Source organism: Synchiropus splendidus, chromosome 6 (genome assembly GCF_027744825.2).
Source record: "Synchiropus splendidus isolate RoL2022-P1 chromosome 6, RoL_Sspl_1.0, whole genome shotgun sequence".
Lineage (NCBI taxonomy): Eukaryota > Metazoa > Chordata > Actinopteri > Syngnathiformes > Callionymidae > Synchiropus > Synchiropus splendidus.
The window spans coordinates 7,770,427-7,785,854 of NC_071339.1; the positions used below are offsets into that span (position 1 = coordinate 7,770,427).

At 44.5% G+C, this 15,428-nt stretch overlaps 2 protein-coding genes across 3 annotated transcripts; one reads left to right on the plus strand and one right to left on the minus strand.

Annotated features, from left to right (window-relative positions):
- Positions 1-1,875: 1,875 nt before the first annotated feature.
- abhd14b (abhydrolase domain containing 14B) lies at positions 1,876-5,663 on the minus strand. 2 transcript variants are annotated; one of them, XM_053868596.1, is made up of 4 exons: positions 5,429-5,663; positions 3,577-3,787; positions 3,066-3,307; positions 1,876-2,990 (listed from the first exon to the last, which is right to left on the minus strand). In XM_053868596.1, the coding sequence occupies exons 2-4, from the start codon at positions 3,776-3,778 to the stop codon at positions 2,811-2,813; spliced, it is 624 nt and encodes a 207-aa protein (XP_053724571.1). In that variant the 5' UTR covers positions 3,779-3,787; positions 5,429-5,663; the 3' UTR covers positions 1,876-2,810. The 2 variants fall into 2 exon arrangements, with proteins under 2 accessions (XP_053724571.1, XP_053724573.1); XM_053868598.1 differs by lacking the exon at positions 5,429-5,663 and adding an exon at positions 5,134-5,417.
- Positions 5,649-15,284, plus strand: mst1 (macrophage stimulating 1). Its single transcript, XM_053868595.1, has 18 exons — positions 5,649-5,839; positions 6,156-6,300; positions 6,584-6,699; positions 6,761-6,875; positions 6,957-7,093; positions 7,591-7,711; positions 7,781-7,899; positions 8,567-8,741; positions 8,869-8,999; positions 10,222-10,324; positions 10,678-10,814; positions 10,900-10,932; positions 10,999-11,113; positions 11,186-11,263; positions 11,330-11,476; positions 11,537-11,643; positions 13,460-13,599; positions 14,476-15,284. The coding sequence occupies exons 1-18, from the start codon at positions 5,794-5,796 to the stop codon at positions 14,635-14,637; spliced, it is 2,127 nt and encodes a 708-aa protein (XP_053724570.1). The 5' UTR covers positions 5,649-5,793; the 3' UTR covers positions 14,638-15,284.
- Positions 15,285-15,428: the final 144 nt, after the last annotated feature.

A 15,428-nucleotide genomic window follows, 5' to 3' on the forward strand; every position in this document is an offset into this window, starting at 1 on the left:
TGTAATTTACTTTATTTTTATTATGATTTTATAATGACTTCTCGTGGGAGTGTGAATGTTTGTGTGTGTGCAGGAATTAGCTCTTTCTTTTCTGGACGCCGGTCCATGTTGCTCCATTCTTTTGTACAGTTGAAGCTTCAAAAAAAAAAAAAAAAAAACGGTAAAAAAGAAGAGGGCAAAAATTTGTAAAATATTGTGTCTGTGACTCCTTGTAAAATATTTTCAAATTGTTTATTACAGAGAATCAGTTATTAAATAATGTTCATATTTTTCACTTCATTTCTGTGTGTGGTGTTTTTTTTTGTTTTTTTTTACACATATTGGGTCAAGTTAGAGTCAGTCACCGACTGTTTGGACTGATGAACTAGTCTCACTTCAGAGGTCCAGAATCAGCGTGTCCGAGCAATAGTTCCACACCCTCATGGAGCCGTCATCATCCTCAACTCGCTTCCTTCGGCAGGTTATGGGATTAAACTCATACATTTCTGGATAGAATAAAATATCCAGCAGACTCTGTTGTGTTTGAATCAAAAGAATGACCGATGCAGAGCAACAAAAGCACAGAGTCGTGCTTCTGATCACCAATGTGAGCCTAGACTCACTTAGCAACCATGCTAACGGTTGCTAACATGGAGGTAACATCGTCTCCGTAAACCAACAAGCCACATCTCGTGAGTACTCGGGATCAAAACGACCTGAGTGAACGAAGTTGAAGCCAAATCCACAGATCATTGTCGTGGCCAGGTCCAAAACCCAGCTGACATCAGGTTAGTTGGCTGGCTGCATGCTAGCTTAGTCCAGCTACTGACTACATACTAGCTTAGTCCAGCTACTGACTACATACTAGCTTAGCCCGGCTACTGACTACATACTAGCTTAGCCCGGCTACTGACTACATACTAGTTTAGCCCGGCTACTGACTACATACTAGCTTAGCCCGGCTACTGACTACATACTAGCTTAGCCCAGCTACTGACTACATACTAGCTTAGCCCGGCTACTGACTACATACTAGCTTAGCCCGGCTACTGACTACAGACTAGCTTAGCCCAGCTACTGACTACAGACTAGCTTAGCCCGGCTACTGACTACATACTAGCTTAGCCCAGCTACTGACTACATACTAGCTTAGCCCGGCTACTGACTACATACTAGCTTAGCCCGGCTACTGACTACATACTAGCTTAGCCCGGCTACTGACTACATACTAGCTTAGCCCAGCTACTGACTGCATACTAGCTTAGCCCAGCTACTGGCTACATGCTAGCTTAGTCCATCTACCGGCTACATGCTAGCTTAGTCCAGCTACCGACTACATGCTAGTTTAGTCCAGCTACCGACTGCATACTAGCTTAGCCCAGCTACTGGACCTTAAACTAAAATAAAATAAAATAAGCAGAACGTACGATGCACTGCAGTTTGTTCTTGTCCCTGGAGGTGGCGCTGTTGTTAGATCTGCTATTAACCACATTATCCAGGTTGTGGAGAAATTCGAGTTTCTCTGTTTAGATGCATTTTGAATGTCCAAACATAGCCGGACTAACTCAATAACTCCTGTCCTGAGTTGCCATGTGACCATACTCACTGAGCTTTTCCCAGCATGTGGTAAGTTTTCATCTGTTCTTGTCAACATGATAATGAAGTGTGACTCGCAACGTCAGCACTCCCTCACAGTCCCTGGACTCCGCCTTTTCAGGCAGACTTTCAAGGAGAACAACTAAGGATGCGAAGTCTTGGAGACATAGGGATGTGTACAGAGCAGTGCTACTTTGGAAAGGTTCGAATGAACCCTCCTCACAAATTCATTTTTTTTATTATAATACAAGACCAATTGTCACGATGACTGCTCTGTAAGTGGTTTTCAAATTGTTAAATCGTAAAAAAGTAGAGCAGCAGTTTTGATCAGAACTTTATTTTTCACTTTCATTGATTTCTCTGGTCACATTTCCTTTTTGGATCACAGTTTTAACAAACAGCACCAAACAGCTTTCTTCGCTGTTATACACCAACAAAGGAACTGTGGGTTGGCTACATTCATTCATAAGCAAAAATTGAACAGTATTTATGCAGTGTTTTTTACTTTGTCCGAGAAGATCAGATTATCACCCCCACACAAAGACACAGTGGAGGCGGGGGATATGATATTAGATAACTATATGAACTAGATTTAATGGTTAAAGGTCTTTGAGGAGTTTAAAATTGATGATGAAACCAGGTCAGAGTCAGACAACTCTTTTTTTATTTGGTCCCTCTGAGACGGATTGACACGTCTTGATTGACATTTTGGTGCCGCTCAATGTCAGCGTGTACAGCTTTTTTAGCTTTAAGGTGTTTCCATTATTTTGTCAACCGCTGTATCTGGGCAGCAGCTTCGTGGAGCTCAAGTCTTGGTCTCTCTCTTTTTTTTTTAAAATGACTAGGCTGTTCTGCTGTCAACAGTAACAAATAGAGGTTCATTTAAACATTTCAAAATCCACAAATAGAGGAATATACCTGTGGGTTCTGTTTCCTGTTTGATCCTAACTTGGACTTGGCTCCAAGGGTAGTATTCGCTCTAAACACCTGACTAGAGTCGTACGATTCCACACTAGTCAACAGTTTACTTATTAGTTTGTTCTCAACTAGGTTTAGGACTTTATAAAGAACGAATAAGGATAAAAAAAACTGGCTCAGTGGGTTGAAATGTCTTCCTTCAAAAGAAATTAGGATGAGATTTGAGCAAATTCAAAAGTGCAAGTCAGCGACTTTGATGGCTAAAATCAGTGTGTGTCAAGTCCAAATCACGATGAGCCGGACGCTTGGACCCGTCTTCACAGCTCACGGAGGAAGTCTGTGAGGATTTGGTGCCAAGTGTCGGGGTCCTCCAGGTAGCAGGGGTGGCCTGCTCCCTTCATCACCGCCACCCTGTGGTTGGGCAGGTTGCTCAGGTTCTGGCACGACACCTCACCGAACTGAGCATCCTTGTCTCCATAAACGATAAGTGTCTGGACCTGAGGGAACATGAGGAGCTCAGGTCACTGCTGCTGCTGTTGTTCATGAAACGCCCCAAGTCTGGGACCCCCTACCTTCACTCTCTGGTACTGCTCCGCCTTGATCTTGTCAGTACAAATGGGGGCGATGGGGATGTAGGCCCGTACGAGGGACTGGTGCTCCAGCAGGAAGGGCAGGGAGTACATCCCACTGAGAGAGGGGCTGATCACCACCACCGGACTCAGATCCAGGGCCTCACACACTTCCTTCAGGAACCCCGCAGGGGCCAGTTGGCCCACCTCCGCAGGAGCCACGGCAGCTTTGGACTGTCCGAGTCCTGCAGGCAGAGGAAGTGACAGCGTTGGAAGGTAACTTTCTAATATGGAGGTCTTGCTCTCCAGTGAAGGGACACCGGTAAGTGTTCCGCTCTCCTCACTGCCTTTCATACTGCTCTAACTTTACTGTCTGAGCCAGTGAATCTGCTTGCTTGTACCTTGCAGGTTAACTACTGATGTAGCTGAAGTGTGTTTCCATTCCAGCCTTTTACTGTGCACTGAAATATGTGCTGGGAAGAATTGAAAAAAGTCCCACAAAGCCAAGGCCCACCTGGCAGGTCGATGGCAACAGCACGGCAGCCTGCTGCAGCCAGTGTCTCCAGAGTTCCAATGTTCAGCCAGTTTTCAGAAGAGAAACGGATTCCATGCAGAAGTAAAACTGACACCTTCACCTCGTGGGGAGGTCTACTTTGTCTGTAGAAGAGCGGTGCTGCGCAGCTGCGCAACTGCACTGTCCCTTCGGTCACCTCCATACTTGACACCTGGAAAAAGAGCCACTTTAACCAGCTTCACGCCATGACAGTAGGCAAGGTGGACAGGTGGAAACAAATATCCTGAAGCACTTCAGAGGCCAAAAAGACAGTTAATACATTCGCGTGAACAAACATCAAACTTCAGATAACCATCTGTGAAATTCTCTGAACGATGTATTGCAAAAAACTGCTGGGAAACATGCATCTAACAAATCAGAAAGCGCTTAGTCATCTCTAGAAATCTTACACACGAGGAATTTATGAAACCCATTTCTCTTACATGACAACTCAAAGGTCATCGACGCGGATGTGACTCAAGAAATATCACACATCATCGCTGTCAACTTTCAGAAAGCACAACTTTTTTCTTTGATTTTTTTTTTTTTTTTTTGTTTGTGTGAAATTTTAGTTACCATGAAGTACACTGCCTGGCCAACAAAAAAGTCGCCAACTGGATTTAACTAAGCAAATAGGTACGAGCCTCAGGTCTAGGTTCAGCAACATGATGTGCTCAAAGAATGAGGTCAGCTGACCACCTGAAGATACTGAATGACCAGGTTATTCCATCAATGGATTCTTTCTTCCACAATGGCACGGGCATATTCCAAGATGTCAATGCCAGGATTCATCGGGCTCAAATGGTGAAAGACTGGTTCAGGGAGCATGAGACATCATTTTCAAACATGGACTGGCCACCACAGAGTCCAGACCTGAACCCCATTGAGAATCTTTGGGATGTGCTGGAGAAGGCTTTGTACAGCGGTCAGACTCTACCATCATCAATGCAAGATCTTGGTGGAAAAATTCATGTGACACTGGATGGAAATAAATCCTGTGACGTTGCAGAAGCTAATCGAAACAACGGCACAGCGAATGTGTGCTGTAACCAAAGCTAAAGGCGGTCCAATGAAAATTTTTTTTTTTGAGGCGACTTTTTTTTTTTTTGGCCAGGCAGTGTATATTTTATTTCACTTTTCTATAAATACTAAGAAAAGTGTGTCAGGCATCGAAAGTGAAATCAAACAAGCAACTGAGTTCAAAATGTAAAGTGTGTAAGTTGATCTTGAAAACACAACCGTTTTTTCTGTTCATTACAACAACGACGGCTAAAATAAATAAATTACATTTTTATATCAAACATTTTTCTGTGTGAGACGGTGTGCAAGTGTGCCGTTTACTTCCGGTAACTTTTTGTTGACTTACTTTAGTAAATACATTTGATCGTGTCCTGATACAGACCGGTGACGTCATGACAGCAAAAGTGAAAACATGCAGCAGATAACTGGGGTCGACGTGACCGTGTCACCGAGCTTCGTATGAGTCGTGTCGACACCCAACACCGTGCAGCGACTTACCTGCTGCAGTACAAACCTGGGCGTGTCTGGTGCCTGAAGGTGCTGCACGCACTGCTGAACGTCCCGTACTTTCTCAGAAACTACTGTGCACACTTTCAAACAAGACACCAGCGCGGAAACACTCGGCTAAACTGAACCGGTTTGTGGGGTTTTTTTGTCGATGGTTCAATGTAGAATGTGCACGGCATATGACGCGTCACGCAGCTAAGTTGAAATGCAGCCGTTCAACCAACGACTTCCCTCCACATTATAAGCCTTTATTGTTTCCATACGCGCCACCGTGTGTGTGTGTTACCTGACAGTCCGAATAAAGGAACTTGGTCGCCAGCGGAACAGGTCCAGAGTCTGTCAGTACTTTGACTTCATCACCCGGAAAAGAGCAGGAGGGGAGGGACAATCGCTGGGAAACACTCTACTGCCCCCTGGCGTTCGCTTGCGGAGCTGCGCCGCCTCAGCTTCTCAGTACATAGATTTTAAGCGTTAATCATTGCTAGTCTTATTGATTCGCAGTGTTTCGGGGGTTAAAAGCCTTTGTTTGAATAAGAACTCAGTGCGGTCGCGGGGCTTCTCAGTTTGTTCGGCATTTTTGGTGGATTCGTCGTACTTTTCAGTCAGTTTCGTTTTACATTTTGAAGGAAATTACTTCATGTGTTATCCGCAATGAGGCTGCTTTTGGTTTATTTGCTTTCATTCGGACTGGCGACTGGTAAGAAAACCGCTCAACATCAACATTTCTATGGCGTTTAAATGGCGTTTTATTCGCCCAATATTTAATTTTCTACTCCTGTTTTTGCTTTGCTAAACTGAGCAGTCATAGAATGTAATTGTGCTCTGCTTTTTTGTTTATTTTTTAGTACGTAGCAATGTGTTGGTCCAAAGGTTATATGTGTGCAGGCTGGTGCCCAAATATGACAGCGGGTACCAGGCACCTGGGCCCAAACTGGACCTGAAAATGAACCAAACAGGGGCCTCCAGCCTCACTCCACTGAACTCTGGGGATTCTAAACAAGCTTCTCTCGCAGGTGACAGAAGTTCTCTCAACGAATTCCAGCGCTCTGAAGGCAGAGAGTTGGTTCCGACAGCCTGGAATTCAGCTCGAGTGTTGCAGTTACCGGGTCACAGCCTGGACGACTGCGCGAGTCGCTGTGCGCAATCTCTGGACTGCAGGCAAGAATCACAGCGGGCCGCCGCACATCCTCCACACGCACCTCCTCTCTGTTCTGGATATGGCATCTCACAACCCACCTCCCCCCCTGCTCCCAGTCAAACACAAGTCCAATCCCATTGTAGCTCTAATACATGGAAGCAATTTAGTACGTTCACCTTTAATTGTAATGTGAGATTTGCATTATTAAGTCCAATTGCTGCTTTGTCTGAGAAGAAGTGTGTAAGTACTGTATAATTACACATAAAGAGTTGGCTGAGGTTAATTTTCTTCATCGGACTCCAGAGCCTTCAACTATGAGACTCGGCCTAACGTCATGTGTAAACACCTGCCCTGGGTGGGCGATGGCAGCAACGCTCAGGTCAAGAGGAACGTCAACTGCGACCTTTATGAGAAAAAAGGTGAGACGGAAATAGTTGAAAATCATACAATGACGTTGCTAAGACCGTCTTGCTGCTGAAGTCTATGTCAGGAAGTGCATCATGGGCAAAGGGGAGGACTACAGAGGAAAGGTCTTCACCACCATGAGTGGACTCACCTGTCAGCAGTGGTGGTCCAAGTTCCCTCACGATCACAGGTCAGACCTTCGCCACTCGCCGCTCTTGTTTGCTGGTCTTTTTTGAAAGGAACCCATCCTTAATATTGCTCTGCGTGTTAGGTGGACACCCACCGCCACCAACGGCCTGGAGTTGAACTACTGCAGGAATCCTGATGGAGATCGTATCGGACCCTGGTGTTATACCACCGACCCGGAGCGTCGCTATGAAAGCTGCAACATACCTCAGTGCAAAGACGGTACACTGAAACACATGCTGTCAAAGAGTCCAGGCAAAAGTGGACTGTTTTTGGAGCCCATCCCAGCTCCACAGGGCGGGAGACAGGGGACCACCGCACACTCTTTTACAAACAATGCAGTCAATTGAATTGTGGGAGGAAACCAGAGTTTACTTGACACAGAGTTAAAGTAAGCAGTTCTTTCCAAACGTACAAGTAAATATACCACACCTTCTACAACAGCATTCTGTACCAATAACAAAGACATCAAAGGTCAAGCGGTGTCACTGCCTATTTGGTCCCTAAAATCTGCACATTTTAATAGAACTTTTCTGCAGATGATGTCTGTCACATCTGTAGAATTTGCTGAGCCTCAGTGGACATGTATAGAACTGTTGGGAACAGTTCTATGCTTGTCTTTTTTTTTATTTAACAGTCAACCTCTTTACTAAAGTGTTGACTAACATGAGTGCATGAGTTCATCGTGCAAGGCCTTTAAATGTGTGTTTTGCTTCCAGAGGTGTGTATCACCTGTAATGGTGAGGACTACAGGGGCCAGGTGGACCACACGGTCAGCGGTCGAGAGTGCCAGCGCTGGGATCAGCAGTCCCCACACCAACACATCTACCAGCCAGAGAAGTGAGGCTTGTGACCCAGACATTTGAAAACAGTGATCAACATTGTCAGTGCTGATGATTTTTTTTAAAGATATCCAGACAAGAGTTTGGATGACAACTACTGTCGCAACCCTGACGCCTCTCCGGTTCCCTGGTGCTACACCACCGACCCGGAGGTGGAGAGAGAAAGCTGCGAGATCAGCAAGTGCAGTAAGATGTTCCACTGAAGGTGTATTTCAGCAAAGCAACTTCAGTTACAAAGAATCATAAGATGGAATTGTAGTAACTGCCCTTCCATGTTGCTGACACTATTATTGTTTTGCTCCAAAAAACAGAATCACATACACCTCTTCAATGACCTCATGTAGCATCAGTGTTCAGAAAGAAAGGGGAGCGGGTTTCGCCAGGATTACAACACTTGTTTGGTTTATAGAGATTTCAAAACCGGGCATTTCCGCAGGCATGAGGCACCATCTAGTGGATACGCCTGGTATTGAGTGGTAGTGTTGCGTGAGGTTGATACATCCATCCACAGAGGAAAAGTTCTGATCATTATTTTAAGCGATATATTTTTATTATTTACATTTATATTGATCTTTACATTAGTTTTATCAAACTAGTTCTGCTTCATATTATCGAACTGAAAATATAAATCTTCAGTTTTCATTTGAAGTAATTCATTTTTTTCAGAATCAGAAAGACTTTATTTATATTATATTATATTATATGCAAAAAAATCTCGAAATTTTTGTTCGAACTCCGATTTGTTTGAATTCTGGGACGTTCGAAAACCGCGGTACCACTGTATATTATATTATAATGATTTTCATCATTCCAATATAATATAACAATGTTTTGTTTGGATTCTTATTTTCAGCTGAGGCACGTGTGGAGAACAGACAGCGTCCCAGCTTCACCACCAAATGTTTCAGAGGTCGAGGCGAAGATTACCGTGGCAAGGTCAATGAGACTCCGTCGGGTATCCCCTGCCAGAGATGGGATGCCCAGTATCCTCACGAGCATCCCTTCTACCCAAATACATATGAATGCAAGTGAGTGTCGCACCAAGGTGAAACGCAGATTTCATTGAATGGCTACTTTGGAATACATGCTCCCAGATCACTGCAGATGATTCATTGAGATTGAGGTCATGACATGGTCTCGGGTCTCTGGTTTTAGGGGACTGGAGGATAACTATTGCCGTAACCCAGACGGGTCTGAGGCTCCCTGGTGCTTCACGTCCTTGCCAGAGATGAGAACTGCTCTTTGTTTGCAGATCAAACGATGTGCAGATGACATCGAGGCTGAAGGTACATTTTGTTCACTCGTCTCTATGAGTCTGCATTATTGCATTATTACTATAGTCATAAGAATAAGAGATAAGTAAGATGGTCATAATGTTGTGATACAATTTTTTTTAATCAATATTCAGGAATAATACTCCATTGTTCAATCAATATTCTTTTTCTAAGTCAATATTCAACAAAAAGTCAGTATCAAGAATTTTCTGTGAGTATTCAGGGAAAAAAAAACCTTTCCAATGGATTTCTTTTTATCAATAGTCAGGAAGAAAAGTATATAATATACCGGAAAAAAAATTATTTCCCGATCAATTTATAGAATAAAAGTAAAATTCTCAATCAGTATTCTGAAAAAAGCAAACAGTTCTATCATTGTTTAGGATTAAAAATATATTTAGTAATGAGGAATAAAGGAGTATTTTTCAATTAATATTTAGGAATGAACATTTATTTTTCAATCAATATTAAACAATAATCAGGAATAAATGGGGGAAAATGCATTTTTTTAAACTAATATTTAGAAATAAAAATAATTCAGTCAATTAAAGTATATTTTTCAGTCAATATTCTGGCCCAAAGAGTCACTTTCAGTAATTTTCAGCCAAAGAATTGTATTTATATTATATATTTTTCTGTCATTATCAAGAATTATAGTGTATTTTCTGTCAGTATTCAGGGAAAATCTATCTTCAGGAATAAAATTGTATTTTTCTATCAATATTCAGCAATATTCAGGGGTGTTTTAAAAATTAATATTTAGGAATGAATGTTAATTTTCTGTCAATTTAGTTATTGTTCTTCTGGTCCATTATGAAAGTGTAGGAATGATTGTTATGTCGGTGCATGGAGAGGCTGTTTGGTGGCCTTTATAAATATTCAGGAGTAGCAGTTACCAAAAGCAAAGTATGAATCTTTAAATATTTAAAATGAAAAAGTAATGTACATTATTATGTACGTTGAAATTGAACTGCTTCTCCTGTAACTATTTTCCTTTCATGAGCGTGTTTTTTCGGAGGAGTTCTGCAGCGGTGAATAAAGTAGAGTTACGGTAATAAACCTTAAACCCACTTGGCTCCTGAAACCCTGTCATCGCAGGTTTGAGTGACAGCCATGGGAATGCTGAATTGTTCAGTCTCCGCCCTGCTGCAGTCCGAGTGAACGCCGAGTCCTGTGCCGGGTCTGAATGTCACTATTCTCATTCTAATTCTGTTGTACTACCCTGTTTTTACAGATTGCTACCATGAAAATGGGAAAAACTACCGTGGCATGGTTCGCAAGACCCGTAAAGGCATCACCTGCCAGAAGTGGAACGTCAACACACCTCACCGCACCAGGTATGTTTCTCATGTTTAAACAATTTATTTGGTCTTGAGATGTGCATTTAAGGAATGAAGAGTAAACGTTTATAGACTGAAGATTCCTTTGTTTATATGAAGTTTAGAAGATGAACTCCCTGCAAACTCAGCTGAAATAGGGGGCGCTGGAGTTAGAGTGTGTGCCAGTCAAGAAGGCGTACAGTATGGTGGAGCTCTGGCGAAGTGTGTGGTTCATTCCAGTAAACATGTGACCGACATTGTCTTGTGCTCCTCAACTGCTCCGTGGACGTCACTTTAAGGCCCAGGAGGATACGTTTTCTTAAAGAAAATGTCCCTTGCTCTCTGACAGTTTTGTTTTTTTCCTCACTCAGAATCAACCCCCGGACACACCCTGAAGCCAATCTCACAGAGAACTACTGCCGTAACCCAGACGGGGATCAGCACGGACCCTGGTGCTACACCACCGACCCCAAGACTGAGTTCGACTACTGCGCCATCAAGCAGTGCGGTATAGCGCTCTCATGTGGTCTAAGTCTTCAGTCAAGTCAACGTTGATGGAAAATAGACCTTAGTACTGACTTTGTTGTTTTCAGCTGGAGAGAAAGTCTCCATGACGGAGCCAGTGGGTGAGTTTCCACATCAGCCTTGTCCACTATCTGACTCTACAATAAGACTCTTTCTCTGGACAATAGAAAATGTGGAGTTCAGCGAGTGTGGGAAAAGAGACGACCGCTCGCCGACGACCAGGCTGCGGATCATCAACGGCATTCCTGGGAACTCACCGTGGACAGTGAGCCTCAGAGACCGGTCCGACCTGTTGCTGCGGCGGCTGAACATAGTGACTAACAAAATGGTCTGATGGGTGAGTTTTTGTTGCAGGAAGGGGAACCATTTCTGTGGCGGATCACTGGTCAACCCCAGATGGGTCATCAGCACCAAACAGTGCTTCTCCTCCTGGTAAAGTCTCAGATCTGCTCCTGCTGCAACGTTCATCCACCTGGTGAACCTCTGGTATCCCCACAGCTACGTCGACCTCCCCGGCTACTCCGCCATGTTGGGAACTCTCTTCCGGGATCCGCAGGAAGGCGAGCCTGGAGTTCAGTCCATCCCTCTGACCAAGATTGTCTGTGGACCGTCTGAGTCACAGCTGGTCATGCTGCAACTGGAAAGGTTGACAAGTGGCTTTCTTGTTGCCGTGTGACACTGATGCTTTGACTCTGTTTGGTGCAGTCCGGCTCAGTTCAACGAGCGAGTCTCTCAGATTTGTCTTCCTCCCGAGCGCTACATCGTTGCTGAGCATACCAGGTGTGAGATTGCAGGATGGGGTGAGACAAAAGGCGAGTACTGCAGTGTCTCACACTGGGGACGTCATGAAGAGCATCCGTATTTAAAGGGTAGACAATCGAATTACTGTGTCGTTCTCGTGTCTTGCTAAAAAGACTGACTGAACTAGTGAAGATGGGGGGAGTAAAGAGGCGAACAGAAAGACCGATGAGGAAAGAAGGGCCTAGCGAAAGGGGAGAAAGGGGAAGGATAAGATGGAGGGAAGAAAGAAACAAAGCTAGCAGTGGAAGGAGGGAGCGAGAAAGGTAGAGTTAAGACTCAAGCAGGAAAAGAAGAGGGGAAAGACAATAGTTAAGATGAGAAAACGTTGGACAGAAGAGAAGAAAAAACAAGATAGGAAAGAGGACTAAAGATGAGACAGAAGAGAAGAACGGTAGGTGTAAGCGAAAAAGAATAAAAGTGAGACTTCAGAGGAAGAATGAAGAGAAGTGATAGAGCAAAGAGAAGAAAGAGAATAGATGAGGTGAGCAAAAGATCAAGGGAATAAAGAGAAGGGGCAAGCGAGGAGGAAAAAAGTGGTAGACTGAGGAGAGGACAGAAGGGGGAGTCAAGACGTGACGAAAGGTGAAAGTGAAGAAGAGAAAAGGTGAGAGTGAAGAGGAGAAAAGACAAGAGGGAAGAGAGAGTGAAGAGGAAAAAAGTTGAGAATGAAGAGGAGTGAGTGGAGGTGAGATGGAAGAGCAGGGAAAAGAGAGAGTGAAGAGGAGAAAAGGTGAGAGTGAAGAGGACAGAGTGAAGGTGAGAGGGAAGAGGAGGGAGGAGAGAGAGTGAAGAGGAGAAAAGGTGAGAGTGTAGAGGAGAAAAGGCAAGAGGGAGAGAGAGTGAAGAAGAAAAAAGTTGAGAAGGAAGAGGAGTGAGTGAAGGTGAGATGGAAGAGCAGGGAAAAGACAGAGTGAAGAGGAGAAAAGGTGAGAGTGAAGAGGTCAGAGTGAAGGTGAGAAGGAAGAGGAGGGAAAAGAGAGAGTGAAGAGGACAGAGTGAAGATGAGAGGGAAGAGGAGGGAAGAGAGAGAGTGAAGAGGAGAAAAGGTGAGAGTGAAGAGGACAGCGTGAAGGTGAGAAGGAAGAGGAGGGAAAAGAGAGAGTGAAGAGGACAGAGTGAAGATGAGAGGGAAGAGGAGGGAAGAGAGAGAGTGAAGAGGAGAAAAGGTGAGAGTGAAGAGGACAGCGTGAAGGTGAGAGGGAAGAGGAGGGAAGAGAGAGAGTGAAGAGGAGAAAAGGTGAGAGTGAAGAGGACAGCTGGAAAAGAGGTGAGGAAGAGAGGATAAAAGTTGATGTGGGAATTGAACAGCATGAAAGTGACAGGAAAAGGAGGAGGGGAAAACAGGAATGTGAAGAGGAAAGCAAATTGTGATGAGAAGAAGGAAGGAGTAAAGAGAAAAGTAAAGCATCAAGAGGAAAGAGTCGCGTGACGAACGGAAGGAAAGAGAGATCAAAGTAGAATGAAGGAGAGTGGAGAAAGAAGAAGGGGATACTGCTGAGAGGAGGGTAACAATAACCACGAGTGCTTTTAATATTTTTGTGAAGGACCAAATACTGAGGAGAAATAAGTTGTGAGGCAGAGTGGATCCAATACATTTCAAAATATGCGTTTCAATAGCACAAAGACCAGATGGGGGTGAGATGGGGACAGTCAACGGCCCAGATGTGGCCCCTGCAGGATGTCCACATCTGTTCGAAATACTTGTTCAGCTTTTCAAATTACATCCTCTGCTGCTATTTCCAGAACCATTTACCATCTGTCCCAAATTCCTTCAGCGTCTTCTGATTCTCTCTTAACCTGCGTTTTTTTGTTTGTTTTTTGGTTCAGGTACCGGAGACGAGTCCGTCCTCAACGTGGCCCACGTGCCGGTGATGAGCAACAGGGAGTGCAACAAGTACTTCCGAGGTCGCGTTCGTGAAAACGAAATGTGCACCGGCTCGTTCCAGGGCGGCGTGGGAGCCTGCGAGGTGAGCTGCTGGAGGAAAGACGCCTTGTTTTATTGTTGGATCTTCAACATACGGTACCATTATGACCACCTGTCAGTCATGGTGCAGCTCTTAAAGGCAAAGTTTTTTTTTTTTTTTCAGTAGGTAGAGGTCAGTAGCTGTCAGTGCAAAAGTGGGAATTGATGGACAATATTTTGAATAGCCTTGGCTCATTTCCTGGTCATGTGACCAGATGACAGGCGGTGAGGCACCAATGAGCACCTTCATCAGCCTTTGCTGTCAACGTCTATTTTTGTGTGGTACTTTTAGCTTTTAATCCAGGGGTCTCAAACCAATCCAGGTGTGCAGGTTTTTGTTCCAACCAAACAAGGGCACTCAGTTTAACATAATGTTTCATGCCCCCTCCACCGCCTCTGTAAACACTATTATATCATTATTTATTTATTATTATTTGTCTGTAAAATTATTGTAAGTACACCTCTGCGTAACACTGCTTCCTTGTTAACAGTAAAGAAAAGAAACATAAAGTAATATAGAGCAACTGCCGGTAAAAATGCATAACAGAAAAGACTGAAAGTGCATCAGTTTGCCTGCAATACATTTTATAAAATGTATTCTAGTACGACAAAAAAGTATGTTCCCCGAGGTCGCATGCATCTCTGGCATCGGTCCGCGTCCCCTCCCAGGACTGGTTTAACCTTTCAGGTGCAGCTGAAACAAGCACACTTCAGACACCTGACTGGTGAGAAGGTGACTGGTTGGGTCAAAAACCTGCACCCACTGCGGCCCTTTGAGGACCGATTGGAGACCGCTTAAACCCAGTCCAAATCCAAAGGAATGGCTGATGTGTGAGGAATATCTCTAACACAATAAGTGCTCTTCCCTGTGTGTTTGCAGAGAGACTACGGTGGCCCACTAGCTTGCCAGAACCTGGACTGCTGGGTCCTGGAAGGGGTGATCATTCCCATGAGACGGTGCGGCCACCCGGGGCAGCCCAACATCTTCATCCGGGTCTCTGTGTACGTGGACTGGATCAAGAAAGTCATGGAAATGGCCTAGAGACGCATCCGACTTTTCAAAGAACATAGCACCCATATAAGCATGTTGACTATGATTAACATTAGTGAGGAGCTTAAACTGTTTAGTTAAGATGTTAGTGATCACAAAGGGTCGTGGAGAACAACAGGAAATTGTCAGTTACAGTGTCAGTTGTGGGGATTGACTGTTACGGCTCGCCCTGTTGCTGAGCTCCTGAATACCCCAACCCTCTAAAGAAGCCCCTCCCCTGCCTGTCTTTTGATGCCGGCCCCCACCTCTAAAGACATGCCTTTGTGCCTTACGCAGAACTGTATGCGCTGCACATTCTTTCCAGTTCTATAGGAGGATTTTTGTAACCCGCTCCTGATGAGCCCACGGAATTCAGCTTAAACAAACCTCAAGATCGTAGTCCGGCGGAACCTCGGAGCCGCCGGCCTGCAGAGTCTGACTCAACTGAAGTCAAGCGCCTTCTTCACGCCAGACCCCTCTTTTACATATGGTCTTCTGTTATGACAATCAAAAGGTAGTGACACATTCATGAAGCGAGATAAGCAGAAAGATTTATGCATCTACTTCCAGCCAGTAAATGTCAGAGCTGGTGACTGTTGTTTTGATGCGCGTGATCAACATGGGGAAGCAAGCATTTCTAATAAACACTGCTGCTACAACTGTCTCTGCTGAGGGCTACATTCAGAGGGTTTTCCGAATGACACAAAGAATCTGGCGGAGGGAAGGACGCAAATTCCGTTCCATCGTTTCATCACGAATGTAAAGTGGGTTTTTTTTCACTCTGGTCTCATGCCAGGTCGCTC

Bases quoted from the DNA above. Each gene is read 5' to 3' on its own strand.
- mst1 (XM_053868595.1), top strand. From the start codon at position 5,794: ATGAGGCTGCTTTTGGTTTATTTGCTTTCATTCGGACTGGCGACTG. The intron at 7,094-7,590 runs GTACACTGAAAC...TTTTGCTTCCAG, and splicing joins CATACCTCAGTGCAAAGACG to AGGTGTGTATCACCTGTAAT. The intron at 7,712-7,780 runs GTGAGGCTTGTG...TTTTTTTTAAAG, and splicing joins CACATCTACCAGCCAGAGAA to ATATCCAGACAAGAGTTTGG.
- abhd14b (XM_053868596.1), bottom strand. From the start codon at position 3,778: ATGGAGGTGACCGAAGGGACAGTGCAGTTGCGCAGCTGCGCAGCACCG. The intron at 3,308-3,576 runs GTGGGCCTTGGC...CTCTGCCTGCAG, and splicing joins TGTTGCCATCGACCTGCCAG to GACTCGGACAGTCCAAAGCT. The intron at 2,991-3,065 runs GTAGGGGGTCCC...ATGTTCCCTCAG, and splicing joins AGCAGTACCAGAGAGTGAAG to GTCCAGACACTTATCGTTTA.